The 19,816-nt window shown below is 44.3% G+C and overlaps 1 protein-coding gene across 3 annotated transcripts; it reads right to left on the bottom strand.

Moving 5' to 3' along the window:
* Positions 1 to 1,867: 1,867 nt before the first annotated feature.
* Positions 1,868 to 19,741, bottom strand: glrbb (glycine receptor, beta b). Of its 3 annotated transcripts, XM_078102036.1 has the most exons (11): positions 19,517 to 19,741; positions 19,197 to 19,340; positions 16,546 to 16,684; positions 14,501 to 14,607; positions 13,397 to 13,464; positions 10,515 to 10,741; positions 9,616 to 9,698; positions 9,090 to 9,230; positions 7,054 to 7,206; positions 4,576 to 4,868; positions 1,868 to 3,261 (listed from the first exon to the last, which is right to left on the bottom strand). In XM_078102036.1, the coding sequence occupies exons 3-11, from the start codon at positions 16,665 to 16,667 to the stop codon at positions 2,965 to 2,967; spliced, it is 1,491 nt and encodes a 496-aa protein (XP_077958162.1). In that variant the 5' UTR covers positions 16,668 to 16,684; positions 19,197 to 19,340; positions 19,517 to 19,741; the 3' UTR covers positions 1,868 to 2,964. The 3 variants fall into 3 exon arrangements, with proteins under 3 accessions (XP_077958162.1, XP_040030351.2, XP_040030352.1); XM_040174417.2 differs by having other exon boundaries at positions 19,197 to 19,560; XM_040174418.2 differs by lacking the exon at positions 19,517 to 19,741 and having other exon boundaries at positions 13,719 to 14,607; positions 19,197 to 19,289.
* Between the last annotated feature and the right edge of the window lie 75 nt (positions 19,742 to 19,816).

The raw sequence follows: 19,816 nt of genomic DNA, 5'->3' as shown, positions 1-19,816 counted from the left end.
TTATGCCTCGTATGATTCATATCAAAGTCATATCCTTAAGGCATGAGCTGAAACTGCTCTCCCAGATGTGAAGACATGTGCAATGTAAAGTGAGAAATATCCTTCATCGGCTCATCAACACGATTAATAGATTCCAATGTCATGCAATGTCTTTTTCATTTCCTGCCTCCGAAACAGATTTCGATATTTGAACAAATCAAATCAAAGACACAGCTGTCTAATTTGGTGCCTCAATGTAGCGATCGTCTATTTCCTCCAACCTTCCCGCCCGTCAAACTTCTCCCCGTCTTTTCCCTGGTTTGGGGAGAACAAACTGTAATGCAGCACAGTCACGGCTGTATTACAGGTTGACCTCTGGCAGCAAATGGCACCCTGCACGCTCTCTAGCCAAACTGTGACTGAGCCTGTGAGGTGGAAATACACCGTGGTGTCGGATCCTACGATGTCATGTTCTGTTACAGAAAGGAAGATGACGCTGCATCGGATGCAAGAACAAAACCAACTTCCTTACTCTGTCTTTGTGTATTTTCGGAGCTAGGAAATGTTTGTAAAAGCACATCGACGATGCGTGAGAGCCTTGTTCACAGTAAACAAGCTTCCAATAAGCCCTGTGGTGCCCCCCCACTGTTCCTCCACCAATCACTGGCTGACTGTCATGGTGGTTTTCTTGGTGGCAGCCTGGCGAGAGGTCATGTTGGATTAGAAAGCCCCCTGTGTGATATAGGTTACTGCCCTGGTGTGCTAGCAGGGTGCTGGGTGCACACACACACACACATGAGTCACGAGGACTGTGTTGTTCAGCTAATGTGCTGGTGTCGAGGGTTTAGTCTTAGAACCTCTTAACGGAGTGTTCTTGCTCCATTGGTAATATGTCATCTGCTCTGTTAGTCTATGAAAACTATTGAAGCTGAATTGCAAGATGTTAAAAAGGTTTTCATAAAACAAATGACGTTCTCGCCACATGAAGTATCTTTTATTTCTTATAGTGGGGTTTATGTACCAAACTGAAAAGCTTTCACCTAAACTTGGAGTGGAAATCCACCTCCTTTTTTTCTGGCGGTGCCATATTTTACTCTACACATAAACTGGCAATGCATCGCTTATTTTACCCCACGAGAGCATTTCATCTCTAATCTCTAATATTAAACAAATATAGATTTGGCCATTGGAGGGCACTGCAATGCAGAATCTCATTAGAGATTCTGTCATAGCTCAATTTACTCATAAAACGATTCAAAACTAACTAGAGCTAAATATTTTCATTAGTCTTTTAGAGGCTTTTCCCACTTGAGTGTGCGCACAGTTACCGTCTCACTCGCACTTGTTTCTCAGGAAAAATCTGTTGTACAGACAGAAAAAAACTCCTTTTCCATGACTGTAACCATGGCGACGAGAGAGAGAGAGAGCACGAAATAGAGAGAGAGGGAGAAAGAGAAATAAGATTGTTTTCTAATTTAGAAAAATGATCCCAGCACCGGGGCTCTTTTACATGTGCAGCTCTGGTCCAATTTGCAACACACTTCATCAATATGACCCTGTTGTCATAACATAAGGTCAACATCCATCTTGCTTCATTAAGCCGGAGACTGATTTCATATGAGAAATCTCACAAATGACGGTCCGGGGTCAGCGTTCCAGGCCGGTTTGCATGAATAATAGATGCCTGGGGATGCTTGATTAGGACAGCTTACACCTTGGTGGAGGAGCAGCTGTGTTGTTGTGCGACGTGCCGGATACATGTCGCACAACACGGGGGGGGGGGATGCACACAGACTTTTCTCTTCCCAAATCCACCCGGGGGGGTTGAAAATACAATAAAGTAAAATAGATTAATATCACCAAAATAAAAGCATCCAGTGTTCAATAATTCATTTTAATTACATCAAATGGTGAAAAGTGTTTTGGTCATTTATTTGTAAACATCACAAACACATGGTCACAGCTCGGTAGTGACCCATTTACACACGCTACGAGTGGGTGAACATTCAAACATTGAATCTGTTGGAATGGTGGCAGTGTAACGTAACCATCTGAACAAGAACGCAGTGTTTTCACATATCCCATTATCTTCTCAAGAGCAAATCAGAAAAAGGATAAAAAGGAAATAAATACTTTACATATAGATATTTAGAATTTATCTTCGTATACATGCAATTTACTTTTTTTTTAACATGCACTTTAATTGCACTGGAGCATAAATAAATATGGAAACAGATTAAACTTCTGGGGCAGAATCCCATTTCGCAAAGTTAAAATTAATTTAATATTTACAAATGCTCTTTTATAGATCTGTGCTTCCTCTGATCAGCTCTTACCCCAAAGTGTTGCAATCCTGTATTAACCTTTCAAGTACCATTATCAATAAATGATAGATTTCAAGATGTTGTATTTACATTTTTGTTTTACAAATATCAAGTATTAGTATTATTTGATACACAAATTGTGAAAGTTTTCTTTTTTCATGTAAATATAAATGTAACAATACATTGTTTTATCTTCTTCTAAGCAAATACGTTGTGTCGTTAAGGTATATTAAAATGTATTTTCACACTCCTGGGCCGGATGTGGCTTTAGGACTATCCCTGTTATCCGTTTGTCATGTAAACATCATCTCCGTGTTTCAGAAGCCTGCACACAACGGCCGCAGTGCTCCGATAGAAAGCGGGATCCCTCGGGCCGTCTCCGAGTTTGGGAGTGTTAGGTACAGAACACCGAGGCTGTGATGGTGAGAATACCTGCAGGCAGACGATCGGAAACCTGGACAGTGTAAAGATCACATGCGCAGGGATATGAACAGCCAGGTTGTTCACATCCCACGTAAACGCCATATCCTGAATACGATCAATAACGAGACTAAAACCAGCAGACTAACATGTAAACACATTCACTTTGGAATTCTCGAAGGTAGTCAGATCAACAACGAACTGGTGGCAGTGAAGTGGGGTCGGTTTTACAACTAAATAATCACAAGTACACGGACCAATAAACCACATTGAAGAAGAGGAAGGAGAACGGGAAGAGGGCCCGGGCGTACAGGTCGACTCTCTTGGCCGCTGAGGGGATGACCGGCTTCGGGGGAGGGGGTCTCTTTTGGTGCTTGGCCTTGGACTTGCCGTGGGCAATGGCGTCATTGATGGGCTTCCCGTAGCAGTCAAAGTTTGACAGCTCAAAGTCGCGCGGCAGCGACCCCACGATGCTGAAGTCGTTGGTCCGCAGGTCCGATTTAGAGGTGCACACCTTCTTGCAGCGCGTCTCCGCCACCTGGGGGCGAGAGAAAGGTGTGAGGGAAAACGGGGTTGATCAGTCGTTTGAACCTTTTCTGCTAACCAAAGTAAGATTAACTACAACTACAACTCTTACAAAGAGTGTTCCATTTTGCAGAATATTGTCAAAATGCAGGTTTTGAACACAGTAATAGAGAAACACATTATTCCTTGCGGAGTAAGGTTGTAGTTTTGAAAACAAAAGAAGCCAATTTGGTCAATTTTGACAAGATATGTGTCCTTAAAACAGGAAGACAGGTAACAGGACAAGCAATACAGTGCATATTTCAGTTAGCTAAATAGTAATATTACTCTCAAGCAGTACACGTTGGTCCTCTACAACAAAGACAACATTCTATCAGACATAAGCTGTGCAAAACATACATACCATACACTTCACATCTACTAAATGTGTCCGCTCTGTCCTGGGTTAGGGTTAGGGTACGGTATAAGTATCCCGGTGCACTTATGTCCTTTCTTAATATATTCCTCGATTGAGGAATAAACTGCATAGATCTTCACGTGAGAACTGACTCAATCATACGTTGGAATACTGCTGAATGCTGCGCTTCCTCTCACCACTCGTTGACAAAAGAAAAACAAAAAAGTGTTGCAGTTGAATAGAGTCTCAGAAGTCACATCCACTCACTCTGCAGGTTTCCTCTAAACTGTGAGGAACATTTAAACGAGGCGGTTTAGGGCTGTTGGGACTCAATCGAAAAAACACACCACACGCGTCGAACATCCCATAAAGGAGCCGTTTGATGCTGCAGCTCGGACACAACTCATGCTGTGCTGCGTCATGTGGTTCCTATAAGTCCCCCACACCTCCATGTGCTTTCACAGCAGACTAACAGCATGCAAACCATAAGCAAAGGGAAATCGTTTCATTATCGTGCTTGCCGGCCTGCGGGGTGAACGGAGTCTAATCAGACTATGGATGCTAACTCACTGAAGTCATTGAGCTCATTAGGGCGTCATTATTTGGATTTGCTTTTGACAGGAAAACCCATCAGACCTCACTGGAACAGCATAATCCCCTCGAAACCAAATACGGTACGAACAAACATAGTTAAATCCGTTTCAATCAGGCGTACAGTTAAAGGGGTCCGTTCAACATGCTGCATGCCCGTCGTGCACGTGAGACAATGCCAGTTTTCAATGATTGGATTTCCCTCTTTTTAGATTACATCTCTGTGGTTTCAGAGGTTACTTGGAAACACACACATAAGCACAGATTTAGCTGACTTCATCAGTCTGAAGGTCTGTTACATTCTGGTGGGACTGAGCATAAAAAGCGAGACTCCCTGACCTGCAGGGTGCTGACATGAAGCGGCGTCCCCCCCGTCCCGTTGAGCGCGTTGTTCTTGGCAGCGGGGATCTTTCCCAGAGCCTTCTCCTTGGCCGCTATCTTGGCCTTCTCCGCCTCGATGCGCTTGGGGCTGTTGAGCATCACTTGGACCACGGCGTACTCCACCAGCGAGGCGAAACCGAACAGGAGGCAAGCGATGAGCCAGACGTCGATGGCCTTGACGTAGGACACTTTGGGCAGCTCCGAAGCCAGCGAGGTGCACTCGGAGGACAGCGAGAGCACCGAGAGGATGCCTGAGCAGAGAGGGAGGACGGGTGAACTTGGCGGCCAGCAAAGGGGATCATGAATGCGTTTAAATTGGGCATGTTTTTCTAATTATGTGTATTATTGCTAATGCTATCTGGCGATCATCAACATTACGAGTGTTTCCATAATTCAACTTGTTGAATTCAACTGAGCTTTTCCAATGTAATGCATCACAAAGTTGAATTGGAAGCACCGCCGACGTCAAGTCGTGGTGCTTGACGATGTTTTCCTTTGTGGCTGAGAAAGTATTGAGGATCAATACCCGGCTCCGGTTAATCACATAATGGGAGTATAACTATGCAGTAATCAAACGCCACTTACACCAGACAGCCCTGCTTGTGCCGCCTTAAACGTTTGTTTCCACTGAGAAAAAGCTTTTGATGAACCGACTGCTGAGACAAACCTAGCGGAGGGCTCACATGCACACAGGGGCTCTGCAATGAACATCACGACTGTTCTTTCGTTAGGACGTCTTCAAAAACTCAGACAGCCTCTAATAGCAGTAATTATCATTATTGTTTTGTTATCGTTGATAGCTAACGGGATTACAGGTTAGCGCTTTCCAAACGCGCAGCGGAAACGCTTTCAGGCTACAAAAGAAATAATTACACCCACTTTTTGAGGATTGTATTACAGCCACCAATAAATGGCTTCACTCCCTTTTTTCTTGCTGTGATGATTCTTTTGAGAGATAATAACTGACTTTTTCAACTTGGTCACTCGTCAAGGGTTCGTTCAGGGTTCAGGACTTCTCATCAAACGGCTTCTCCCCCGCTGCAACACACTGTTAAACAGACTATTGTCATCCTGGAAGCCCGACCATTAAACATGGAGGAGGATGAACGTGAAAGAGTTGGCGGTGCAAAAATTACCTGCTGACACCACCCAGTGTGTAGAAGAAAACACACACACACACATAGACAATGACTTAAAGGCTAACGCACACCGAGTGAGCAGAGCACAACACCTAAATGTTGACTGACCTGGACTGATCCCATTTAGAGAGGAGTCAGAGGAGGGACCCCGGGGGAGTCGCAGTGATGATGGGATGAGAATGGTGATAAACAACTGGAGGGAGGATGAAGAAAAGGAGTGGGATGGCAATAGATTATCTCATGCACGCAGCCCTGCACACACCGAGGTGTCCCAGTGGGACTGTTTCTGGGGGACACTGACACATCACACACAGGTTCAGTTCCGTAGGAGTTAAAAGTAGGTGAAACGGTGGAATGCACAATTTTCACCAAACGATCAAAACATTATCAAAGTGCGTCAATTCAGCCCGTTCTCATTCCGTGGGGTAAGTAACCCTCCCGTGTATTAGAATATGCTGCGTCATTATTGGACACTCGCGTATTTTCTTTTTAAGTTTTTGGGATAAAATGTTGCAGCGGTTTTAAGACGTTTTTGCAACAAAACTTTGCAGCCGTTGGTGTGGAACAAAATATCCCTCGACACATAATTAAGAGTGCAGTTTAGTTATTTGATAAAATAGAAATATAGCATACGCAGTTAAATTTAAAGAAGGAATAGAGCCACAGAAAGGTGGAGGACTTTCAAAGAAGACTTAGGTAGGTAAGGCACAATATGGTGAAACTCGGTCTGTGCCAAGAAGCGAGACTGTAAACCGGAAGAAAACTAAAAAGATAGCTAATCTGTGATTTATTCAGTGTGTAAATCAAAACAACCATAATTGAGCACGAGCTGTACCTAAGCGTTCTCACATCCCCTCTGGGCTCGGCGAACGGTGTAATAATTTACCTGGACCTTCTTCAAGTTAACCAGACTGTGTGAAAAAGAGGCAGCAGCGCTTCTCATGTGCCTCCGCACATCGCGCCATCACTCGGGGTTAATGGGGATCAGACGCACCTTCTTTGGTCAGCTGAGCGTCCCGCTTCTTTCTGTCTCCTGATGGGACCCACGTTGCTCACATTGATTAACATTTGGCAGGAACACAAGAGCCTGTAAATGTTTCCCTCCTTCAGCTAAACCCTGTACCTGCGTTGTTTAAACTCAGCCAGTAGCCAAGGTTTATTAAACGTTGTCCAGGTGTGTGTGTGTGTGTGTGTGTGTGTGCCTTTTCCACGCAGATGTCTATTTTTTTGACACCCGCACTTTCACTCGCCGGAGCCTGGTTAGATAGCCGTACGCGTCATGTGAATTCATCCTTACCCAAAGGCACCCTGGCGGCACTGGCGTCCGGGTTGATCCAGAAGGAGAGCCAGGAGAGGACCACGATGAGCAGCGTGGGGGCGTAGACGCCCATCATGTAGAATCCAACCTGCCGCCTCAGAGTGAAGATAACCTCTACACAAGTGTAGTAGCCTGCATGAAGAAAGACGTCACGGTCAAATAGAACTTGAATGACTCCAGTGAGAAACAGAGTTCCTCCTGTAAATGATAAAAACCATTCATTGGATTAGTGTTGGTATTGGATTGTGTGGCTCTTTTCCAGTTTTTCCAGTCATATTTTCCCTGTTAGATATTTCCAACATCTCTTTAGAACATTTTCCAATTCAGCTGTGCGTAATTTCGGTTTGAACAATACGACCTGAACGCAACACGGGTAAATCTTTGTCCTTTCAAAGATGTTATTTGGGTTTAGAAATTGAAATTGAAAGTGAGCAGGAGAGATAAATGGCCTTACGGTGATTTTTCTAAATCCGGATTAGGCATCTAGAGGAAAGATAGCAGCCAGGTTAAGTCCTGGATCTGATCCGACTCTTTAACTCCAACACAAAGCAAAGCATATCTGCAACATTCACAGTACAGAAAACCGTAAGGAAGTTAAAGGAATTTAAGATCATAATATCTAACTTCTTAAACACTGCATTGCCCGTTATGAAGAACTACATCTGTTCTGTACCACTTCTTATTGTAAGTGGATATTACAGGTTTGTGATTTCAAAAGGTAATCTTTCGTACCATACATTTCCATCCATAAACGATTCAATTCTAAACCGATCCATCTCCGCTGAAATATGGTTTTAATTGTTTGGAACCAGCATGGATGCCCTTCACACCTCTCGCGGCAGCGCTGTGCTCCCGCTCTTTGAGGCGGGGTAGTTGGTCCGATGGGACGGGAGGCTGAAGTAATATTTAACTGGCCCGGGGATCTCTGGGTGAGCTTTACACGGCTTAATAAGGGCCGCCTGTGTCGCAGAGCCGGCTCGAACCAGTCAAACACAGAGGTGATCTTTGTGTCTGGCCAGGTTGCCCTGGCAACCAGTTAAAAGGCTGAATCATCGCCAGCAGCGTGCGAGAGCACTGAGGTCATAGCGGCTCTTTTGGCCGATAGAGACTTTCCATTTCATCGTAAAACGTCCAATCGCACGAATGGCACACTACCATGAACCTCTCTCGACAGTAGGCCTGTGTGTGTTTTGTAGCTACCTGCTCCCGACATCTTAGAAATATCTACCTGGGGACACACGCGATTTGATTTTAAAAACCCTACACAAAGCGTTTATGTGGAATCCATCTGACTTCAACTATTCATATTATTTCGTATTATTCATATTATCGTTGGTGTTAAAATAAAATGCAGTATAGGGCCAACAGAGACAGTCCAAACTAATAAACACAAAGATATTCACAATGCATTTTGGAGGGTGACACTGAATGGATGATTTAACCCCGCTGCACTCAAACAGCTTACTGCTTTTTCGGAAAAAAAAAAAAAAATCCTGCATTGTGCATTGTTGTGTGAAGACTGCGGAATGACATTTCCTTCCCGTTTGAAGGATCCGTTGAATATTGTCGCATGAAGCCTGAGAGTCTCCCTAAAATCATTAAAAAAAAACGATTGAACTAAATCCCCAAATTGAATAAAAATGTCTATTGTAAATGAGAGTCTCTACTTTCTTTAATGAATATTACTCGTAACCCTCACCGGATTGTTTAGACTAGGAACCTAAATCAAACAACGACAGTGTAGTTCAGTTCATAAACCAGGAGAAGAAAAATCAATTAAAGAAACGGCCGTGATGTCAGAACCCCGTTTGCTTCAAAAGACTGGTTGATGGAAACGCTTATATTATATTACATTTCCATTTGCTGTACACTTACACTGACACCAACACAACTTAACTAAGATTTTAAGACAATATACAATATTTATAAAATATATAAATGCGTATTATCTGATCAATGCGCGTTTTTGTAGCTTCCTCTTAAAAATATGTCGGAGATCTGGACGGCGGCGATACCTGTTCCTGAATAGAACTTTGTGCAGTTTCCATAATCAATGTCCTCTTGTCTGATGTCAAACTGTGGCAGAGCGATGGCGTCCATCTGCACCGGGTCGCCTGTTTGCCACATAAACTGCAGGTCGTCTGTCGTGTAGCCAACTGGATGAGAGGGATGCACCAAAACACAAGCACAATGTTGAAACCACACTACTGCTTACACAAAACTCATATTTAAATATTCAGCCTACGGCATACGGCCACAATATAATATTTTCTTGGTTCAAGTCTCTGAAGATGCAATAACCACCGTCAAGCTCAATTAGCTGTGCGATTTTCACATAAACCTTCAAACATGATGATTTATTCAACGTGTTTGCCACCGAAGTTGGCTCCTAAACTCAAGCAAAAAGCTTTCATTTAGCCAAAAATATCATATATGCATACCTCAAAAATACTGTATCTCTCAATTAAAAACAAGAAGATCGACTGAAATCACATTTACAAAACACATATGTGGTTCGTGATGAGTGTTTTATAGACTCACAGCTTTCAAGTTGCATCTTACACCTCTGTGTGTCCATGGGGAACAACGTGAGATCCAGAGGGCAGGAAAGGGTGACCGACAACCTGCGGGGAGACGACGAAATTCGTTTTTTTGTTCAACACGAGGCGCTTTTGCAACCCTCCTCTTCCCACAAACCAGAGCACACTTGTGTTACCTTCAATGATTTTAAGGTTTTATCCTTATGGTGCATTTTGGTGGGATAAACCAAATATGTCACACTCCAAATTGCAGGCATAACCGCGGGGATTATCTTGTCAAACCCAACAAAGCACATTGCAGCTCGAGCCGCGACTAGTTCACATTGAGCCCCTTGAACGATTAGACGACGTCTCATCTTTTCCAAATGTCGCTCCCGCAGCCTCAATGATTCTCCACAGAGAATCCTAGAAAATAAGGGGACCGAGTCGTGAGGAATGAAAAAGTCAATGCAGGTATGCAGGGCATTAAAAACACCAATTACCAATTATTGTATAATCACGATAGAGCCTCCACGAATTTGTACAACTAGGCCTTAAATCACATGATGTTTGTTTAGTCTTATACGTCGGGTATTTAAAGCTGCATTAGGGAAGCTTGGTAGTCAATGAATTAATTTTGCTCATTTCTTTTTCAGTTTAAATGGCGGCGCTCAGGACGGGTTGATGAAAAAAAACCTTTGATTAAAGTCTGAGTTATTTTCCCAGGTACAACATCTGCAATAATACATTTAAACTCGGGACTAATATGTGGATTGGGGAGGAGGGGGTGGTGCTCTGTGTCGCTCGCCACAGCGGCCCGGGGAGTAAAATCAATGAGTACGTGCAATAGATGCTATTTGATTCCGTCTTCCACGGAAGACTGAGTCAGTGTGTTTGCTCGCTTCCAGCATCTGTTCTCACCTCATGCTGATGAGGACGTCTCCATTGCGGAAAATGAAGAGGAGAATGTTCTCCTGCGTGACGTCGTGAAAGTTGGCGCTCTTCTCGTTGGCGAAGAACAGGTCGGGTTTCCACAGACACTTGAACATCTTCGGATCGACGGTGAGAGAATCGGACTTGAAGTCCGTCGGCAGCTTCAGCCTGGGGTCGTTCCATCGCTGCCGCAGGAAGATGTTGACCCTGTAATCCTGCACAGCAGACAAGCAGACGTGCTCCAGGTGTTTAAAACACTCTATCGACAAGATCCATTTTCTACCTCTTCGACATCTGGTGAATAACTTCAAAGTGCTGAGGGATATTTTACCGCTGCTGGAGTAAACACGGAGAAAACTCCTTCCAGGGGTCAAAGGTTATCGATACAGCAACATGGGACACAGCCTCATTGGAGAGCTAATTGGTGAAATGTTCGCATGTTTGTTGGTGGGAACGTCTCACCCGGCGAGGCTGTCGGACGCTTGTGTTTGTGCTTTAATGCCTCAAGCTGCTGTGGGACCAGCTGCTGGGAAGGACTATGAATGCTGAGGGTGAAGACGGATGACAGATGGTCAAATAAAGACCACAAAAAAACAGCTGTACTCACTCCTTTGGTGAATAATACTAGAGTCAAACTTCAGTTCATCCCTTGGAATCGCACAGCACACGTACTAAACAATAAAATGCAATAAAATAGCTCTGGTTGCTTTAAAATATTTGTTGCTTGGTTACCGTAAGTTACGTAACGATGTCTGGTGAAAGAAATAAGTGCATAAAAAATAAGAATGTAAAATCCCCTCTCAAACTAAATGCATATGCATACTGCAACCACATTCTGATTGGGTCATTGTGAACACAAACACAGGACCACCACCCAGGAGACGGCTGTATGCGGAACCAGGTTTCCTTCTTCTCTGCTGTTTGTGAATTCAAAATAGACCAACTAACACCAGTTTATACACAGAGGTCTTAGGATGATTTGTATATTAACCCATGAACCACAATGGGCTCTTTTTCCGTGCCAGCAAAGATTTTTGGGGGGAAGGAGCAGTGGTCAAATTGTTCTTTGGACTCGTCCTCCAGCGGCGGCACAAGCAGCCTCTGCTGGCTCTTCGCTGTCTGACAGAGATGCAGCCGATTCCCACACCTTCACCTCCCTGACAACCGGACGGGGGGGATAAATCTTCTCTCCAGCTCACAGCTGCCTGCACGGCATTGAGATTGAAGAAAACCGCTCACCTCCATCAGGGAGGAAAACCCAGGCTGTGAGGCAGCAAAAGACACATTTATTTCTCCTTTCAACCTGAAATGAGTCCCAACTGATGAATATAAGCACAAGGGAACATATATAGTTTAGTTACGGTGGACACGGAGGTGTGAATGATGACAGAGTGATGAATGAAGGGGGAGAGGTGACCAGATGCCTCTTCTTGCTCCTCCTGGATTCATTCTGAATCTTCCCAACTGTCACTTTCTCTCTGTCTTTCATTTGCCGTCCGGGAGGAAGAGGGAGTGTAGATTTGCCATCTGTGAGTCCACCGTGCTCTTGGTTTGTTCCTTCTCGATATAACCTTTTTCCTTAAGCTGGCTTCTCTTTCCAGCCTTCTTCGTCTTGTTTTATCCCCTCGACCCAATATACTTTAATAGAGCTCATGGTTTTCCACCTCGAGCCTTCATGTCACCTCCTTTCTGATCCTTCATTCTCCATCGGACCATTCTTCTCGATTGCGTTTTCTTTTCACGTTTTGTGTTTACTCCCATCGTCGTGCTTTTCGCCCACCATTAGCACACTCTAATGCTTAATACTCTTGAGTTTCATGGATTTTGCTGGTGATTGTTCCTGTGGAGAAACTCTCCACTGCAATATTTAACAAGGAGACACTGCGGCCAGAAGAAATATCTCCAGTGACTGTGTTCATGCAGCTCCAATTTCAGCGTATAAGATCCAAGGCTTTTGTTCACAGCGTCATGATACGAGGCACTGAGACACTGTTCACATCTGCAACAGGACTCTGAGGTCTGAAATCTCGCTTTCCAGTGAAGAAGGAAGTATTTTCCACGACTAATATTGGATTGTCCACACAAAAAACATGTTTCTGAGGAAAATGTCACATACTGTACCTCAGCTGCCACACCATGCATGCGTCTGCATGATAAACCTGGTAATAATGTTGCCTGGCCAGTCTTTAAGACTTGGATGCCTTTTCTATTATTTCACCTTTAAATCTTTTATTTGAGCAGCTTGCAAATTGTGGGCATGGTCACATTCGACAGCACTTGCAAACAAAGGAAATGTGGTTATAAAGTAGCTAGTTCAGGTCATTTTCTGTTGAAAAAACTTGCCCCAAAACTGCCTTAATGAGACAACATGTTAAGGGAAAGATAAGTGAAAATGTGAAGCTGCATTAGGAGACGGTCAGGTGAGACAGAACAACGCCAAATTGGGAATTCGGTCACAATGCCCTGCATTCATTTAAATTACTGTGTCACATTATTGGACGTATTTACTGAGAAAGAAACTTATTTATTTGCTCCTCCCAGCAATTTAAATTAAAGTACGCTGGTAAGCCAAGCTCATTAGAAACCTATAAGAATCTTCCCTTTATTGTTTCCTCGGCAATCAAGATTCGACACAGGACGATCTGTTCACTTGAATTCAAACTGCACTTCTTTATCAGCAATTAAGCCATCAGATAAATGAAGCGTGGAGCGAACAGGCCTCCATGACGATGTGCTGCTAGACGGTCTGTTCCCATCCTGCAAACATGCTCATGCATCCCTCTGAAAACTTACCAGTGTTTATCCTCCGTCCACCGCATCTGACTGGCAGACGTATTGAATATCAATAGTGAACTTAAGCAGATTCTTACCATAGTTGTTTCTTGAATGGAGCCAAAGCTGTTGATGAAAATGTTCACTCTGTCCTCCACGGGAATTCCTGGATTTCGGGAGAGGAAAGAAGCATTTTGTATTTACAGTCAAAGAGAGTGGGGGGTGAAGTATATTTTACTAAGTGTCACTATGCTGGGCCCCCTCATCCATGCTGCCCTGGAGAACAAAGGACCCCCCCCCCCCTCTCCAGAGGTGGCTTATAGCTCACAACTTCCACGCGTCGATGCAACCAAGCAAACCAACAAACACTTCTGCCGTGAGCTAAACGTTCTCTGCAGGGCCCATAAAAGAAGCTCTCACTTTTTATGGGCCTGGGCAAAGCAGTTCACAAGCCTCAGTCCAGGATGTAGTTTGGAGGATTATGACATGGATGTTAATGGAGGGGGAACTTTCAGCCCGACCTGGAATCAGGAGCAGATGTTTGGCTGCTGGAGCGGAGGCAGGCATTCAGTAAAGGAGCTGGTTCTGCTCATAATACATAAAACATCCACCGCCTCTGCTGCCAAGGGCCAGAGGGTGGAAACTACCTGAAGACTGCAGAAGACCATCAGTCAGACGCAGATATCGTCGATCGCCCGCCACGTTATTTTTATGGCCATCCCTTTGAGACTGAAGGCCACTACAGTGTGACACCTACACTGTAAACACTTTAAAGATGGGTACTTGCAAGATAATACGCAGTAAAAAGTGAAAGAAACAGTGACAGAATGTAGAGGCTTGACATTTGAGGTAACAGTAGCTCAATATAATATCCAGAATTCGATTCGAGACTATGCCGTAGGTCACATCTTTGCTCTTCCCATACCAGCCTGTATGTGTCAATCAACACCACCATGAACTGCTTTTGCGGAAAGAAGCCAACCAGAGTTGTAATGCACGCTAAATATGCAACAAAGTGTTGCATGAAAGGAAATACATTTTTACTGATGTCTCAAGCACATTTATCGAGAGCTTGTCTGTGTTCATGGGAGAAAACTAAAGGTATTTACAGTATACTTGTTTCTTTAATTAGCATGACAGCACTGCGGCAAAGATATAAATTAAAAATAGACGGAGACAGATGACCAGGAAATGAGGCTTGCCTTTGAAGTTGGGCCTTATTCGGGGATCGTAGGTGATCAGTAACCTGTTCAAGATGTTACTGGTGGAATTCTCAGGGACTCGGGCCAGATCCTCCGGTGACAGCTGTCTGCAAACAAAGACCACAGAGGGGGAACTGCAGCCACGATTACATTTGCAGGGCAAATTCCTGGCAGATGCACACACACACACCTCTGTATAGTCAAACTATAGCCTTTACTGAGCTACCAGTTGATTAATTTGTAAGTAAATGTTGACTGAGGAAGTCGACATGATGCCGCAATATCACAAGGTAATTAATGATTGGTTAAATGTTTATTCCTATTCCTTTTCTCAACTTAACTCTATTTACCTTCTGAAACCCAGTAAATAATGAATCAGCAACGTGGATGGCAAAGAGTGCACAGCTCCACTTTTCATTTAAACCAAAGTCAGATTTTCCTGTTGAACTTGAACAGCAACCAAAAAACCCTGTAAATTACTGCCACAACATAACACGGTTTCTTTCAGACACCTTCGACAAAACATAATTTCCTTTCTGAGGTTGACTGATGGAAACTGAAAGAAGCAAAGGGGAGAACACGATCCTGCAGGAGAGAAAGCACAAAAAAAGCCTCCTCGTGGGTGGCAGTGATTCTCCTGCCAAAGAATTTCCCCTTCTCAAAGCACTTTACATGTCATTATGTAAACCTTATCACGCACTGAGGATGAGTCATCCTCAGTGCGTGATAAGTGCTTCACAGGAATGCCGCGCAGTGTGTGTATGTTCTGCGGTTCCTCTGATCAAAGTGAAACCCTTAATTCCCATCCCCTAAACCTCGTTTTTCCCCCCTCTTTCCACAGAGCTCTTTGACAACCTCAAGCACAACAGCTAAACTGGAACCAAGTGGTTCCCTTGATCCACGAAGGCATCCGTGGCACTAAACTCAAAATATGTCATACGGCTTACACGTGCCAATACCGGGACTACATCAAACGGCCCCTTCGAGAACCTTTCATTGTCGAGCCATTTGTTACCGTTTAAGGAAGAAGCGTTGTGCGGCTCTCCTCTACACAGCGACAATGGACAGTCCAAACGGCACGTTGGGTCATATTGATGTGCGTTCGGTTGTCGGGCTGAGAATGTAACTGACAAGTCCCATTTCTATCTGTCTGAAGCAGTCAAATAAGCCAGCAAATGGTTCCTGGTTGACTGTGGACAGGTTAATATCATACTCCAATTGCTCTGCAGTGAGGCAGATGATGAGATCTGGTCAAACGGGAACTTGTGGATGAAGACTGGAAAGTATATAAAGATAACGAGGTTATGCTTTAACCCGTATAGAAACCATCATGTATTCGTGTTCTGTGCTTTTTGAAGGAAAATCCTTGGAAACCCCTCAATTTCCAAAATATACTGAGCTAGTATGTGTCCTTTGACTATATAGGTCAAAGTCTGGGGGATCAATGAGGCTTTCATTATCCTACAGCTAACATATCAATAAATATCTCACTACGTGAAATGGATACCATGAATAAAATTGGGGAAACGGGATCCACAAAAGCCTCAACTTTCCAGTTTAAACCCAATACATGCCATGTAACCCCAGTATACAATAAGTAAAAATAAAACATTTGTGCTGCACACTAATGAAACTCCTTGGGGTTTTTTCTCCAAACTGCATTGGATTATCATAAAAAGTTGATAGTATCATAAAGCGTATTGGTAACCGTATAACCTTTTTCCATTCACATGAGGTGAGCTGGCAGGAATTCAGCCAAGATTTGAATATTTATATGAATTATTTTTTGTCAATTTGGGGTTATTTGGCGTCAATGGAAGCCTACGGTTTGTGTGGTTTCTCGGGATATCATTGCAGACGATCCTCCTGTTCTCGACGCAGCTGAACGAGGTAATAAATGGGAAACTTCATCAATTTCACACATCGAGGTCACATTGTTAGTCTCTGAGCGTATCACTAAGCCAATGAAGATAGTTGTATGTCTAGGATGCATGAAGCATATCGTGTTGTAAGACAGCCAATGTGGTTGTTTAACGCATACTTACGATGGACAATACACCTGCTTGCCTTTTTTCTTCCCCTTCTTTGTTCCTTTCTCTTTGGCCGATCCTCCCTCCAGACAAAGAGAGAGGACCAGCAGGAAGACGGCGAGCTTCTTCGGGACCATTCTGGTGTGATGTGAGCCTGTGGAGGACAAAAAAGCATGTAGAAGACTCAGGCACAAGGTCGTGCAATTTAATAAGACTGTGCTTCTAAACCTTTGTCCTCAGTGGGAGTAAAAGGCTTGCGGGGCTTTAATCTCATTTCTGAGCACCGGGACTTTTCTTGTTGCTCTCTTGACATGATGCATTTCCATTTACTCAGGGTGCATGTCACATTGCAGTAAATTGTAAAGGATCAATCAGACAGGGTTTAATCAATTACATACATACAAATACAAGACCAAGCATGAATCCAATCCGCTGGAGTAATGCACTTCAACAACAGTCAGTTGAGTGTGACCCTGAGATACCCTTTGCTTCAGTCTCGAGGATGCATCTATGAATTAATAAAGCTGCATCTTCATGCAGCTGAAGAATCTTCTTTTCTCTCGTTCATCCCAATCTTCAAGTATATCATTTGGTTTGATCGACGATAGCCGTGGTTTTATAGTGTGATCCATTCTCACACAACAAACACAAAAAGGTAGGAGATCATATGGTGCTGTTTGTCATAAATCTCTTTGTTAGAAGAAGTCAAAACATAAGGATCCATGGACGCTTCCGTGCACAGTGCACTCGTGTGCTTCCTGATAAGAGCCCATTAATCAGCTGGTAGCACCAGTGTGATTCATCCCCCTGTCTAGGAAAACCGTTGCCCTTTCATTGTGTGGGACACCGACACCACAAGCTAAGCCAACAGCCAACGTGTATTAACTGAAGCACTTTATTGTCTAGACGGAGCCGCTTTCCTTCACTTCCCTACCGCCTGGGCCCAGAAAGTCACTGCCCCCCTCCTCCCCCCCTTCTCCCGGTCTTCTCCAGTCAGAATCGAGCTAGGCTACTTTTTGTCCCATGCCAACGTGATCTCCAAAACCTGTTCGTAAAAATGTGTACGACAATCTTGAACATACAAATTTGTAGTGATACATAGGAACTGGCGGTGGTTAACCACGCCCCTTGAGTGAACAACATGGCGGACCATGTTGGATTCTTGAGTGAACGTCTCTCCACCATGTTGGGTCTTTTGAGGGGGTTAGGGTTAGTATTCTATTCTTACAAGTTAACATTGATTTCTCGTTAAAAATGCAATCATAACACGTTTATTTCACATGGTTAGACTTCACGAAGTGTGTTTACGGGGCGCAGGTCCCCGTTCACTTTGAATAGGGTGACGTCATCAGTTGCAGTCCCTATTTATTTCGTATGTATCACTACGAATTTGTATGTTCAAGATTTTCGTATACATTTTTACGAACAGGTTTTGGAGATCAGGCTGCCCATGCAAACATCTCGCTTCCCTACGTGCAAAGCTTAGCTGCATGTGGGGTTGTGCCACCTCGGAGGAGAAAGTGGAAACCCACACATATCAGATAGCAGCAGCTGGATGCCGAGGAATATTAAACTGAGCAACCAAGAAAGCCCTTTTTATGTGACCTACAGTATTTCCTATCACAATTCTCCTTATGACCACTGGCATGAACAAACCGCACACTGTTTTGTTTTGCTTTGTACTTTGTCAATAAGAAAGCAGTGTCACATGTCCAAGGTTACATCTGTCTTTCATATGTGAGCAGGTTAAAGAGGCGTTTCTATGCAATCTGTGGATCTATGCAAAGGAGCAAATATGAATGACTTGTTCTACGTTGTTGATCCGGTGCACTTTGCTGTGTGTGTGTTTGTGTGTGTAAGTGCACTTTTTAAGGGGTAAAAAGGTCCATCATGCACTTCCATGCCAAACAGATTTCTGTGCAGAGAAATGTGGGTTCAACCAAGTCTAGAAATTGACCTCGGCACACCGTCTGTGTCAACTGTGTCACCGCTGAGGAACACGACCCCTGCTGTGATTCACCGATGTTAAAACTGTGCGGCTTTGTCACAAAGTGTCCGACTGTGACTCGGCCAGGATCAGATGGTCCGCCAACGGGTCCAAGGTCAACGCGGAAATCCTCCCCACGTCACTTAGACAGGCTGTTCATTTCCCTCAGAATACCATAATCATGTCATGAAAGAAGATGATAACCAAATGGGTGATTGTGATTTATAAGTCATTATCAACAATAATACAATCAAGCTTTGTTATTTGATGTAATTCACATTCATGATTCACCAGTTATTTAAATAGTGTGATACAGATGATTGGGCTCTGTTCTAGGAAAGGCCTGTGCTATGCAAAAAAAAAAAAAATGCAAACGCATAACAATGCGAGAGCCCCCGTGCACGCGCGGACTTTCCGGGGAACCCACACAACCTGTGGCTGCTCGTCGCTTTGGCTCTCCCCAAAAACACCAGAAAAGTGAGTGACAGGGGGGCTGACACTGGAACAGCAGGAGAAGAGAGGGATTCAACGACCACCATGACGGACGAGGAGAGCGGTGGGGGGCGGCAGAAGAAGAAGATGCCATATTTACGCGGGCATCTTTTACGCATCGCATTACGCACGTTACACACATAAACAACACGAAAGTCGGTCAGCACGCATCCAGGCCGCCACTTACCGTTTAAATCGGTCACCTGTCAATCCCCGAGGAAACCACAGCCGCTGAGGCTTTCAGTGCAAACAGCCGTTATCAGACCAGTCGGGGTCTTTCTCTCCCATCCTGCGCTGCGCTCCTTCCGCTCAAGCAATTCGTGGAATCAATCTGTTGGAAAAGTTACATCTCGGCAAATTGCCAATTTCTCGTTATTCACCGACGCGCCCGGTTTGTTGTTATTTTGGAATCGGTGTGTATGTGTGTGTGTGTGTGCGTGCGTGGCTTATGCCCTTTTTTTTGCCTCAGCTCGGGTAAGCCCAAGATGGAGGCTTTTTGCGTGCTACCTGTCATGCAACATGCGCAGAAGCGGCTCCACGGAGCGCGAGAGCGTCGGTCCCCCTCCCCCCCTCCCCCATCAGCACCACGGACAGCAGCTCTCCTTCTCCACATCATCTACAGCCACTGTGCCAAACGCTGAACCCTGACGCGACGTGACGGCAGAGGAAAGGGGGGGGGGGGTAAATGCTCTCGTTTACGTGATGGATGCAAACGCCTCACTATTTATGGCCGCGCGGTGTAAGCGGCAGATGGACATGAATTCAACCATCAAGCGCAGCCTGACGACACATTAATGACGCAATAAA

Source organism: Gasterosteus aculeatus, chromosome 4 (genome assembly GCF_964276395.1).
Source record: "Gasterosteus aculeatus chromosome 4, fGasAcu3.hap1.1, whole genome shotgun sequence".
Taxonomy (NCBI): Eukaryota; Metazoa; Chordata; class Actinopteri; order Perciformes; family Gasterosteidae; genus Gasterosteus; species Gasterosteus aculeatus.
Note: the sequence above shows the minus strand (reverse complement) of the source record. Positions and strands in the feature narration are given on the sequence as shown.